This window comes from Neophocaena asiaeorientalis, unplaced genomic scaffold (assembly GCF_003031525.2).
Source record: "Neophocaena asiaeorientalis asiaeorientalis breed wild unplaced genomic scaffold, Neophocaena_asiaeorientalis_V1.1 scaffold30, whole genome shotgun sequence".
Classification (NCBI taxonomy): Eukaryota; Metazoa; Chordata; class Mammalia; order Artiodactyla; family Phocoenidae; genus Neophocaena; species Neophocaena asiaeorientalis.
Window position 1 is genome coordinate 6,854,399 of NW_020174923.1, and position 14,162 is coordinate 6,868,560.

Genomic DNA, 14,162 nt, shown 5'->3' on the forward strand with positions numbered 1-14,162 from the left:
AGCAGCCTTCCACGCTGTAGCAGACGTCCTCGCTCACCCCGAATGTTACTCGGGGCAGAACTTCCAGGGGCCCGACAAGAGGGACTATCTTAAATACTGGGAAGCGTCGTCTAACAAGGAGTCAAGCCTCCTTAAACCTGAGACGCCATACCTGCGCACCCTGCTGTGGGGACCGGCGCAGAGCTTCCAACCCGTCAAGGCAGCACCAACCCACGGCCCGAATCACGGGGACTCCCAGTAACGGTCAGAAGTGAATGAATCTGATGAGGACAACTGGTTCGTGTGAGCAGAGCTCCTCAGAGACAAACGCATAAACCAGAGTTGGCGTGAAACATGGGAGCATCTGCTTTAAACATCCAGTTCCACCTGGAAGAGGCGATTTTACCACCAGGCTCAGGTAATCGGGACAATCCTTTTTGTGGAACTGACAGGTCTCTAGAATTGGCAGTTCCATCCTCCTCTAGAAAATGCTTAGCATTGCTAAGTTTTGTTGACTCTCCTTTTTGTAGATTTCACGCAATTTCCTGACTACATGTAAATATATTTACCTACAAACTAGATTCAGATTTGAGTAAGTGACCCATCTTCCTGTAGTTCCCCACCTCAGCACCCCAATACGTCTAAACCCAATGGAACAGAAGCATAAGGAAGGGGAGCCTGGCGATCTAATTTTAAAATGCTAAAGAGGTAGAACAGACATCAGCAGTAAACACCAAGCCACTTGAGACACATAACTGTGTAAAAGGTCCACAGTCAACGAAATGCTGATTCTTCTGCCGTCATCATTTTAAGATCATTCAACTTCACCTTCTAAACCCTAAGCTTTCTAACTGGAAAATTCAACACCCTTAGCAAACATGTTTACATAGAATTTTCTAAAATCTGTAATAGTACCAAAATGACTGGCAGAACACCTTTAGGCTAGGCACTTACCTTCACAGAATAAAAAACTAAAGCCAAGTTACAAGTTGTGACACAAATCAGGGACCTCTCTTGCCCAGGAGCTCCACCATTACTGAGAGAGAAGGGTGCAGGTTCCCTATCTCTGAAGTCATGACAAACGGTAACTCAGGTGATTGGTAGGGCTAACCTGTTCTGGTGAACCTGGAAAGACTGTGTAGCACAGCTGTTGATTTTCCATTTTGCAAGTACTTTACACAGTAAGGGAGAAACACTTAACACCTCCACAACCTATGGTCACCCTTATTCTTCCCAAAGACGTGCCCAGTAAGTCAGAGTAGCTGGTGGTTACACACTAGGTTTGAGTCATTACAGTCATGGGAAGGTTTTTAGAGGTGACCTCATTCAAAAGTCTTACTTTTAAGTTAGGAAACTGAGCTCCCAAATGACAAGCCCAAGGCACATAGCTGGTCGGTAGCGCAGCTGGACCTAAAAAGCCGATTTACAGTGCCCAATTTGGACACTTAATATAGCATGTTGGTCTGGAACTTTCTGCCTAGAACCTAGTGAGCTTTCTCCCATCTTCTGTCTCCTGTATCGCTTGAGAGGACTCAGATGACCCTGTCCCCTTCTATCTACGTGGACCCTTCCTTTCTTTGGAGCCTTCTTCTCTGACCACCCACCATTGAGAAGCACCCTACAGGCATGAGAGGACTTGAAATTTTGAATGTTAGCACCCAGCACAGGAGGGTAGGTGGTAGAAGAGTGTAAAGGGTATTGGCTAATAATTATTTTGGATACCAATTATCCATATTATTCCTGTATTTTATTACCAGAGAGCCATTAATTTTCATTTTGGCATTCTGAACTCGTGCTCTCTGACTTGAAAGCTGCTTTCTTTAGAGAGAAGCCCACTTCTCTCTGGGCCTTTGTTAGTGTGTTTTAACTTTAATGGCTCATCAAATCATTGGGCAACAAGGTTGATAGTAACAAAGAAAAAAGCAACTAAGCAAGTAGAACTCCTGAAACAATCTCAAAAAGATGACACAGGACACTGTTTCAAAATTTGTACATTGTTTACTTTAAGCAACAGTCCAGGATTGTGAAGTACAACACATTTTAAGGATGAGACTTTCTTTCATGGTCAAGCACCAGCATCATGCACACAGCTTCAAGTTATCTAAGAAGAGCACTGCCCCCGGGGCGGGGGGGGGGTCCCTTCACCAGGAAGTCCCATTTCCATGTGGTCCCCACCCCTGCTTCACCACCTGGAGTTCGTCAGTCTGAGCGTACAGCGAAGCCTCCCTCTGTGTGGGAGCAGCAGGCTTTGCTCAGCCAGCCAAGTTAGTATCTGGCTGAAATATTTCTCAAGGTTCAGAAATGAAAGGCAGTTGTTTGTTGTGTTTTGCTTTGCAGGCAGCAAGGCATGGGGCACAGGCCTCTGTCGCTCCATATGGCGCAGGAAGGTGCTTTTTGCAACGGGCACTGACAAGTTAGGGCAACACCAGGTAGGCTCAGCGTCAAGACAACCTTGTTTGGGGGCCTGAAGGGACAGCGCCTGTGGACCGTTTACTGGCCTGTCCGATCCAGGCTTGGTAAACCCTAGTAAAGCTGACAAGAAAAGGGTTTTAAAAACCTCAGTACAAAAGATCCTCTAACACATTTGAAACCAATTTATCTGTTCTTAAAAACACGGTACTAAGTGTCACAAAGCTTTCCCTCCAATCTACTACTAGAAAACTCTCATGCCAAGGCCTATAGACCCAGAGGAATCAGGACAGAGAACCTGTTCTTCCAAAATAAAAAAAGACAGCAGTACATAAAGTGCTTCTTTTTTAATGAAACAAATCCAAAACATGTACAGTCAGGCTCAAGTTGTGCAGTTCACAAGCATGGAGAAAACAAAGAAACGAAACGACAGAGTTCAGGGCAGACGAAGCTAACCCAGGACGAGGCTGGACTTGCCACCAGGGGGGTTCCTCCGGGATGGCACGGGCGCCGGTGCCACTGGGCTGGGCACAGGGGCAGCGGGCACAGGCTTCTCCTCGCTCTGCCCCAGGCTGGCCTGCAAGTCTGTGTCTACGTTTTCTAGGAAAACAGAATGAAATTAAGGCTAATAACTATTCCCAGTGAAGATGAAAAGCCTAAGTGTTTTGGCTTTTGGGGTTTTTTTTGAGGATGGTTCAAACCATGCCTAGAGCTATAAAGAAGAAACCAACAATTACCAACCATCTGGCAGCCACTATCCAGAATTAACCACTGTTAATGTTTTGCCGTATTTGTCCCCAGATCTTTCTCTGTGTACGTTCCTTTCTAAATTACAGAAATATATGAAGACATAAATATTTTAAATGAGAACATTACAGACAAGCTCTAGGCCCGTCTTCCCTGATGGTCCAGTGGTTAAGACTCCGCGTCCCCAATGCAGGGGGCCCGTCACAATATCTGGTCAGGGAACTAGATCCCACACACGTGCCGCAGCTAAAAGCGCTAGGTCCCTGAGCACCGCTCTACCTTTATGTGGGTCTCCTCTCCCTATACACCGAGGCCCTACTACTAGTTGTGTGCATTCCTCTAGTCCATTTGTTTTATGTATATTTTGTGTATTTTATTTCCAGTAAATTACATAGAATAGTGTTTTTGTTGTATTTGACATAAATAATATCAATTTCTTTTTTTTTTAACTTTTGGACATTTACCCCCACTTACACACATGGTCATGATTCACCTTGCTTAAATAATTGCTTTATATTATGTACAGAATATATATGATTCAGCCTCTACCGATAGCAAAAAATTGAAACTAATCCAACCATTCCGAAACTAATGCGCACACTCTGGAACGTGTGCCCACGGGGCCACGAGCTGTCATCTTCAATTTGAACAGATCACACACCACCTTCCCCAGTGGCTGTACAAGTTCTACCCCACTGCCCGTGTCAGAGTATGCTCTCCCTACATCTTTCCATTTCCACCACTTGATAACCATCTCACCTTAATATTTGACGAACTGATGGGTGAAAAATATTTTTAAATTCCTGTTATATGTTACATTTTCATGATTAATGGGTGAGGTTGATTTTTTTTTTTAACGATACAATATCCAGTTGTACAGACATTTATTAAAGAATCTACCTCCCCGCTACTGATCTGTAATATATTAACCCAGTCACTCCCATCATGTTAACCTGGCACTTTCCACATTAAAGTCTTAAGAATTAGTGTATTATGATCCGATATCCTAAATATTGCTTGATTGATTCCCTGACTGATTTGTGAAATTCCCAACAAGCATATATCCTTAAACGGGTAGTTTCCATTGGATCAAAGTCAAGAGTGACTGCAAAAGAAAAAACGCTAGGGACTTCCCCAGTGGCGCAGTGGTTAAGAATCCATCTGCCAGTGCAGGGGACACAGGTTCGAGCCCTGGTCCGGGAAGATCCCACATGCTATGGAGCAACTAAGCCCGTGTGCCACAACTACTGAAGCCCGCGCACCTAGAGCCCGTGCTCCGCAACAAGAGAAGCCACCGCAATGAGAAGCCCGCGCACCGCAACTAGAGAAAGCCCACGCGCAGCAACGAAGACCCGACACAGCCAAAAATAAATAATTAAAAATAAATAAACTTCCTGGACTTTTTCTCTCTTTCTTCAAGATTTCCAAAGTCCTCCCTGTAGCCATTCCTGTGTTTAATTACCCAAAAGATGATGGCAATATATCCAAGCAAAATATGTTTTATTTCAACTGAGCAGAACAGCTTGGCTTTGCAGTGAAATTGCCAACAGAACTGGGGTCGACCTTCACTCACCAGACCTGTCCTGAATGATTATGCCCATGTCATTTTATGACAAATGAGCTGAAAGTAGAAGCAGTCAGGAACACAGAATAATCAGGTGGCAAAACTGATGATCATTTGGGAAAAAAAAGGAAGGACTTGCACTGTACAGCTGCCTGTGCTGTTCATTCACCTCAAGGATCTGCAACACTGAGCTGGGGGTCAGGGGGAGAATTAATCATTAGCAAATGCCTTATCTTTTCCTGACTTCAGGGCCCTCACTTCTCTGGGCTCCCCAAATTTCTCATTATATCCATTGGCCAAAATTAGTGAAAGATTAGCTGATGCTTGCTAAACAAGGTCTGACATTGGAAGTACTTCAGAATATGAAAAGCAGCAGAATCAAAAAGCCTAGATTTTCTTTACCTCTAGAACAATCTTTTTAAATGGAACAAGTTGGACAGGAACAATAACTAATACACCTTCAGTCCAGTGAGAACCTAATCTGTCCGTGGAGGGAAAACCCAGGTAATGCTCCATGGTTCAGAAGATTCTCCTCCCGTCACGCCCAGCAAGAAACGATGAGAGGACAGAAGGGGAATGTGATTCTCGTTAAACATTTCTGTTTCCCTGGAAGATTGACTCACAAATTGTAATGGCAGAAAAAGGCCTTGAGGAAGCGGCTTCATCCTCCTAGATCAGGGCGCCCTGTGACGGCTGCATGTCACCGAGTCAACTTTAACCTGACTGCTGCTGGCCGACATGCGTAAACCTCTCATCACACGCGCCGGCAATTCTCTGGCGCTTGTTGAAGAAGTGCCAATAAGCACTTCAAAGGTTTTAAATAATTAAATGATTACAGCTCATTTCCACATGTAATTGGTGATATGGGTGCTAAATGAAAACTTCACCGGCCCGCTAAGGCATCATTCACGAGATCACAGGGTTACAGCACCTCAGTATAAAATCAAACAAATTTTCTAAATTAAATGCTGAGGGCTGACTTGAAATGCTAGAGACTTTTACTAAAAAGCTCTCATTGAGTGTAACAAATACCAACCTGATTAACGCCCGTCTGTTCTTAAAGGATTCTCCAGTGGTTTTCCTTTCTAGTACGTTTCTAGCATTGCTCTCACTGCTGGCCGATACCAAACGTGGCCACACTTGCTAGCTTTCCAGTTTCATTTTGCCTTCCTCTCCACCCACAGGGTGCTGGCATTGGGGTAAAGCCAGGTTCACTCCCCAGTCTCCTTCCCCAAGACATGACTTGAATACAAATTCCAGTCTATTCTAACATTTACAGAACCAGAAGTTGTGATACTTTTTCAGAAGTACTCACCATGAACATCACCTTCTCCCTGGAAAAGAAAAAAATTAACAATTTACTTCAGATTTTAATTTTGCCACACACAAAGAAAAACAGTTCAGAGACGCTACTGTCTATTTGAAGCCAAATGTGAAGTTTTGTTTTGATGTAGTCAAGTTCAGGGTCACGCTGCCATTACAGTAAACAAACTTTATTCACCCTGGGACAATGCTACACAGAAATGCTGCTGGACAAATTGTCCCGGTGCCAGTAACATGCCCCGAACACCAAAAGACCTTAACATTTACGCTGATGACCTTGTATCAATTCGCATTTCAGAGGATCTTTTATCAGAAAATTGGTAAACCTGTCCTTTCACTCCCCCCTCCTTTCTCCTAATCTAGCTGTTGAAGGGCCTCCATCAGTTCCAAAGCCTTTCTACAGGTCTCCCCACACCCAGATGGCTGATGCCTCCATGTGCTCTGAGGTCCCTACTCAGGGGGACATCCTACCAGGCTTTCCAAACACATACCTGGGGCTCACAGGCCGTGATCACCTGCAGACAAAGAATGGTAACACCATGGTATACAGCCTCCTGGAGTTCAGCTCAAAACAACTGGGCAACCTCTGCCAACAACTAAAACAGTCCTTGAGCTCAGATATGCTACTATGTGTGAGATACACACGGAGTACGAGTGATCCAGTTTCAAAAATCAATACTGAAGGACAGAGACTAATCCTAGTGGTAGCAGAGACATACGAACAGACCAAGATCCCATTGACTCACCTTTCTGACTGACTGTCAGTCTTCCATCACCAGTATGGTTAGTGCCTTTCCTAACTACCTCTATGTAAAACTCCAGTGGCAGGTCTCAGTACAAGGGGGGTGGTGCAGGGCAGGTGGAATTAATTTCTCAACTGTATAAACCTCAAAGCCTGTCTTTCCCCCCATACTGTCACACTGACCTTCAGATCTAAGAAGTCTCCAGGGTTTGCTTCAGAAGAGTTACTTCTCTGGGGTCCAGATGACTCAGAATCTTCCCGGTCACCACAAGACTTGGCACCTGAATCAAAATATACTTTCTTAAGGAATACAATGGAAAGACCTAAAGCAAAACACTTTAATTAGTTAGTCTCATACTACAACATGAGCTAACAGTGTTAGGGAATGACGGCTTAAAAGTTCTACAGAGGGTCTAAATAACCCAGCCTGACGGTTGTCCTTATTCTGATCCGTTACACAGACTCCCAGCATTTCCCATTTCTTAGTCCTCGTCTCTCCTCCCATGACAAGCTTTAATTGTTGTCTCTCATGATTAAGCTAGATTTTACTCATCGGCACAAAACCAGCTGTGGTGGTTCTGCTGGGTCCGTCCCTTTGACCAGGGTTCACGGATACTAACAGTACCTGCCGACTTGGCCCAGGAAGGGGGATTTTCCTCAGGTGTCCCAAAGATGCTAGAGGCCATTTTATTCCGCCTCACGGGTTGTTCTGTTGGTTCATCAAAACCTAATGAAAAATTGGATCCACCACCTGGAGGCCGCAAAACCCTAGGAATGATGGCAAAACAACGATTTCAGATCAGATCAAAACATTTCTTGGCACACTTGTTTTCAAACACCTTTCATTTTTCTCAACCACTCATTCCACCTACCCACCCCCACACACACACACAAAAGAGAGCTGCTAATGGGAAAATTAGGAATTGATTTCATCGTGGTATAAATTCAGTGCTGGATGTTAAGGTATGAAATCCCGCTCTGTAGTATCTGTGGCGAGGTTGTGCATCACACAAGGCGGCTGAAACGGCCTGAGAGCACCCATAGCAGGCTGCTCGGCGTCCCATTTTAGGAAAAGGCAGAAACCTAATGGATGTTGTCTATCAGGCTCCGCTGGACACTTGCAAAGAAGTTGAGAAGCACATCTTGTTATTTATTTTAAAAAAAACTGTTCGGGGGACTTCCCCGGTGGTCCAGTGGTAAAGAACCCACCTTCCAATGCAGGGGACTCGGGTTCAATCCCTGGTCAGGGAACTAAGATCCCATATGCCCCATGGCGCAATGTCTCTCATATGATCTCACCCTTTCTTATCTCCTCAAAACCCTTTCCAATTCCCTCTCAACTCACTGCAGGATAGAGTTTAAATCTGCCCTGTCTGAAAAAAAAAAAAAAAAAAAAAAAAAGGGTTCCATTTTTATTTTCAACGAAATTTTTAAAATGGAAGAATATACATATAAAAGTTGACCAATTTAGAAGCCCAAGGAAAACTGGTAATAGTCTCTCCCGTCTCAGCATGACTCACAAGCCCTGTTTATACACTTGTACCTCACTGTTCTCACTAATCATCATGAGTGATCAGCCACAAGGAGAAAGTCAATGAGAAATTAAGTTTAGGACCCCATGGCATGCTGTATATCCATGCACCTTTAGATACCATCTACAGCTGTTTTGTTTGACAAGGAAATACAGCACATTCACATTTCCAGATCTTCTTGACACAGGTTGACCAGTTTGTCCCCTCTGTGGAAAAACTCAATTGAATTTGTCCTGTCACCACTCAAAACAGAAAATGGAGATGGTTTCATGGAAAGATTTTCTAACTACAGATTCACTTCCTTTATTGGTGATCAGAGGGGTCTGTTTTTCTATTAAATCATTTTGAGTAAGAAACATTTTTCTAGGAAGGTGTTCATTTCATTCAAGTTTCCAAATAAATACGATTGTCATTTGTAAACTCAGCTCTGCAAGTTTTCAAACATAAGGTCTTTCTAGTTCACTGATTTCCAGCTTTTCATTACCACACGGACAACAAAGTCTGTGTGACATGTTCCCCTGAAATTTGATAAGATGTGCCTTATGGCTTGATGTGGTCAGTTTTGTAAATCTTCTATATATGTGCTTGAAAAGAATGTGTATCTGCCAATATGCTATGTGTCTACCAGATAAAGCCTGTAACTGAGTTGTTCAGATCTACTGATTATTAAATATGGTTTATCAATTACTGAGATTTCTGTTATCAACTTCTACTACAATGGGGGTTTTGTCAGTTTCTCCTCAGGACTCTGTCAAGACAGAGTTCTCTCTCAAAAAGACCACCACTGGGGAACCGCACTTCCACTGCAGGGGACATGGGTTCGATCCCTGATCGGGGAACTAAGATCCTGCAAGCCACACGGTGCAGGGGGGAAAAAAAAAAAGACCACCACTGCAGTATTTTATTTAGTTCGGTAGGGAGAACTGCGTTGGGTTAACTGGCTAGTCATTTTGATTAAAGAAACAAAATATATATTCTTAACTCACTTCATTTACCAAAATAAATTCCAGCTAGGTCAAATATTTCAATTTAAAGCCTAAGACAAAAATATTAGAAGAAAACATGTACGAATATGGTCCTAGTCTTGAAGAAAAGGGCTTTCCTTCTAAGCACAAGATGAAAGCCAGAAACCATGAAAAATGGACAGATTAAACTTGGCAAAAATACACATTTGACAAAGGGTAATATAAATGCTTTTAAAAATAATTTTAAAAATCGAGAGAAAAATGGACAAAAGGTAAACAGACAATTAAAAAATATGGATCACGTCTAAACACTGAAAATTTAAATTCACAAGCAAATAAATGAAATTTAAAACAAAAGGATATATTTTTTGCTTATTAGGCTGGTAAAGATGAAAAAAATGCCAATTTCCAGCATGAATTAAAGTGTGAGAATATAAATTTGCACAAACTTTCTAAAGAACATTCTGATAAAACGTATCAAATGTTTAAGTTTGCATCTTATATGAACCAGCCTTTCTACTTCCAGAAGTTATCCTAAGTAGATAATTAGACATATGTACAAGAACACTTGCAGACGTAGGCTTGGTTACGCCTAAGCAGAACACAAGGAAATCGAGACAAACTTCGCCTCTCAACCATATCTAGTTCTTACCATCTTCTCCAACCCAGTCAGGCCACTTTCTTCACTGTTCAGTGAACTGTTCTGGCTTATCTCCACCTTGGAGTATTTACTCCCATATTTTCTCCTGCCCAGAGCACTCTCCACCCTTTCCTTGGCGACTATTTCAAAATCCAGCCCATTTCTTAAACCTCCACCTCCTCCATGGAGCCCTCCATGACCCTGAAGAATGACAAGTAGGACACTGAGAGGAAAGCATGTTAGACACCCTTCTTCTGGTCACCAGCTCTTTCTGTAAAGGGCCAAATAGTAAATATTCTTGGCTTGTGCTTCGTTTGGTCTTTTGCAACTGTTTAGCTCCATCACGTAGCACAAAAGGCAGCCATAGACAACACAAAAACGAATGAGTGCAGCTATGTTCCAATAAAACTTTATTTCTGGACACTGAAATTTGATTTTCATGTCCTTTTCATAAGTCATGAAAGATTCTTCTTCTTGCCTTTTTCAACCATTTATCAATGTAAAAATCAGGTGCCAGCTGGGCTTGGCTCTCCTCTGTCTAGTTCAGCAAATAGCCTCATTTTTTAAGAGAACGAAGTCAGGCCTTGAGAAGTTCTAAATAAATTGCCCAGCATTAGTTAAGTGACAGAGATGGGGCCAAATCCCAAATCCTCTCTCCCTGACAGGCACACAAGACATGCTCAAAGTGCTGAAATAGGGGAACCACTCTAATGCCATTTTTCTCTTTAAACTACATACCTATGTGGTTGGTGCTTTGATTGCTTTTCTTGTTTTCTAGCCTTAGACTGAAGCTATTTCTTATATACATCCTCTAGCATCCTCCCCTAAATCTAATATTCGTGTCTGTGTCCATAGTAAAATTCAGTACTCAATTTATACTAAATTAAAATTTCATTATTTTCCCCGTGCAGGCAGGGAAGACCCGCTTTTATAACATGTAAAACATTAAAAACCCCACTGTTTCTAAGTCTCAGATATTAAATATCCACTTAGATTAAATTCATTATATGAATTAAGATAAACGTGTTCAGGCATACCTCTTATAATTTTAGGTTTGCTAATTAAATTGTTTAAATCATAATTAAAGGTATGTTATAAATTCTTAATAGTCATTTTCTTATGTTAAAGTTGGAAGTGACTAGGTTTTTATCATTTGTACCTCAAATCAACACACACTTGAAATACTATAATCAAAATTAACCTGCTTCAGGGAATAACCTGGTGGTCCAGTGGTTAGGGCTCCACACTTCCACAGGATGAGGCACAGTTTGGGGAACTAAGATCCCAAAACAAAAAACAAAATTAACTTGCTTCACTGTCATCCCCTTCATTCCCTAGAGATTAGAATGATTTTCCTTACTATCATAATTAAATTCTCATGAATTATTTCAGCAAGATGAAAATCTTCAGAACCCTAATGGGCCAGGAAATTTTTTTTGCCTTAAAAAAAAAAGACACTAGAACCCAATCACCAGCTTCAAAAGAAAGTCAAAGCTCTGACCGGACCAACTTTTTAAAGGTCTGTGTTCCTCTTGCAATAGCAGGTACTACCTACTCCGATGACGTCAGTGTTGGAGAGCCCATTTGTAACAGCGAGACATCCCCAAACAAAGGATTTGGATCATAAGACAGAAATTATTTCAATTTTATTTTTTAAGATCCCGCTGTTTTTTCTGAACTATGCATATGACTAGGTCAGGATTACACATCCGAGGCTCAACAAAAATGTGTCCATGTACTGCGGATAGCAATTTTCAAAAAATTACTTTCTCTTTCTTCTCTCTTTAAGTCCCAGAGTTGCTCTATGATCTTTGCAGGTCATTCCTTCCCTATCGAACTAAATTTATAATGTGTTTATGGAGCCAGGAAAATGTTACTGGAGAAAAGAAGTTTAAGAGAAATAGGTGAGATTCTACAAGAAGGAAAGGTAGGAAGTAAATAAAAGACAAAATGCTACAGTCTTGAGATTACAATATTGGAGGGAAATTGATGACAACAGGCGAATTAAAACATTTATTTTGCAGACCCAAAAGTCATTTATGTCTCACATTTCAAAGATACAAATCAAAAAGCTAGTGTGAGGATTCATTTGACCTGGTTACTTAAATTCATCGTGAAGCACTAAACTGCACTCAACCCCAAAGGATAAAACCTCAGATTTTTTAATATAATGTGGAAATTTTCACATTCCAATCACTACAGTATGACCAGCATAAAGTTGGCCTCATAGCACAAAATGAAAAACCGAGGTTCAATTTGTTCCAGTGTCCTCTGAAAAAAAATGATCTCACTGGAAGGATGACAACAGAAGAGGGAGTGACCAGTGTTTTCGTAGGTCTATCCTACTCAAGTTCCCCTTCCTCCCAGTAACACACTAATTTATTTTTTTAAATCTTTCCCATTCTTTTGTACATTTTGAAAGGGAAAGGAATGAGTTGAAAAGGAATGTCATTTCCAACACTCCCTCCTAAGACTCACTGCTGAGGCCTGCTTTTTGTCCCCAAGGACTCCAACCCTTGTGAGACACTGCTATTTCACGGCTGTCTTCTTAGCCCCACAAAATGGCTCCCTTTGTGCCACTTGCCCAGGACCCCCAAGGCTGGCCACACATGACTTCAGGTCATGATCAATGAAGAAGAGATGCTCAGAAAAAGTGGAATCTAAGCTTCCTCCACGCCTTGAGCAGGATCCCTGAGATGCCTGTATCCCACCTTAAAGAACAGCGTGCATGCACTTAGCCGAGACAATGTAGACATCTACCACCGCATCCAAACCCTTCCACCAAGTTAGGCAAGGGCTTGGAAAAGGGACCCTCCCAGTCCAAACACCGTGCCCAGGGCCCCCTTCCCCAAATGCAGTGGCATGAGTGGCCAGAAACGCCCCGGCTACGCAGGTGGAGATAGTACGGAAGAGACAATGGATGTCTCCGGCCCCGCCCAAGAACAGGAAACCTCCTCCGGCAGGGGAATCGCAGCCAGAGGTGAACTCATTTTGCATACGTCAAAGGGGGAAGCGAAAGAGGTGGGTTGCAAACACCGAGGTCCGAAGGTCTGAGCGCAGAAAACCCACTCGGAACGACTCGCTCCCCCTCCCGTTCGGAGGTGGGCGCGGGAGGGGAAGGAGCAGGGGTCTTTCCTTTGTTAGCAGAGGGGGAGGCACTTCGCGGAGGGCTGACGGCTGGGTCCTGAACGGGGGTGAGGGTCGCGACGACCAGCCCCGCCCGAACACAAATGCCACCTGCCGGGCGGACCCGAGTGGGTAGGAGCCCGCCGGACCGATCGCTGCGGCTGCAGGATCTGACCGCCACGCCGGGCGCGGGGCCACCACCTGCCCCGGGCCAGAGGCACGAGCGCGTGGGCGGGGGTGGGACAATAGGGCCGGATCAAGGTGCCACGCGGGCTGCCCGGGCACCCGGGGCCCAAGACCACCGCCCTGGGGCCGAGCCAGTCACGCCACAAAAGGGAGAAAGCGACCCCTCTCGGCACCTCCCGACTAACGAAAACCCGCCGCGCTGCGAGCGCGAGCGGCCACGGCCCTCCCAAGCCCCTAGCTCCAGGGAAGGAATGAATGGAAGAGGAGCAGGAATCGGGCGGGGCCGGCGCGTCAGGTTAGCCGGCGGCACAAAGGGGGAGCTGGTGGCCGAGCCCCACCGCCCGGCCGAGCGCGAGAGCAGCGCCCCGGGCACGTTACCGCCGACGACCTGCCGCCAGACCCGCCTGGCCCCCTGGGCAGCGGCCCTCCCGCCCCCGAGCCCCCGAGCCTCACCGGGAGCTATTCCTGCTGTTGGGGTCGACGCCCTTGAAGGTGGTGGTGGTGGTCATGGCGCCGAGGAGCGAGGTAGGCTGGCGCGGGAGCGGAGAGCTGAAAGGGTCAGGTCTGAGGAGCGTAGAGTACCCCCACAGCCCAGAACCGGCGACCGCTGCAAGAGCCTCCACCGCTGTTTGCCAACCGGACCGCGGCCTTTATAGGGCTCACAAATCCCGCCCCCGCCCCGGCGGCATTGGCCAATTCAAACGGGCCTCTTCACTCCTATTGGCTTCCTGGAGTGCCAAGCATCCTGCGGCTTCACGACGGGCTGAGGCGGCCCCTGCTCAGCCTAAACCCACCCTCTTCCTGGTCAGGGAAGGTCTAGGGAAGTTTCCCCTCCCCCACCCTCAAATCTCGGAGATGATTGGACAAAGGACAAACCTGCCCCGCGCTCGGTACAAGTTGCGCTCGCTGTCACTTAAAAAAGTTACCTTGATAGAAGGAAAAGCTCGCT

The 14,162-nt window shown here is 44.6% G+C and overlaps 1 protein-coding gene across 1 annotated transcript; it reads right to left on the bottom strand.

The window, feature by feature from the left end:
• Positions 1–1,957: 1,957 nt before the first annotated feature.
• Positions 1,958–13,832, bottom strand: JPT1 (Jupiter microtubule associated homolog 1). The gene is made up of 5 exons (XM_024761216.1): positions 13,667–13,832; positions 7,390–7,532; positions 6,948–7,045; positions 6,015–6,033; positions 1,958–2,988 (listed from the first exon to the last, which is right to left on the bottom strand). Exons 1-5 carry the CDS (start codon positions 13,720–13,722, stop codon positions 2,840–2,842), a joined length of 465 nt encoding a protein of 154 aa, XP_024616984.1. The 5' UTR covers positions 13,723–13,832; the 3' UTR covers positions 1,958–2,839.
• Positions 13,833–14,162: the final 330 nt, after the last annotated feature.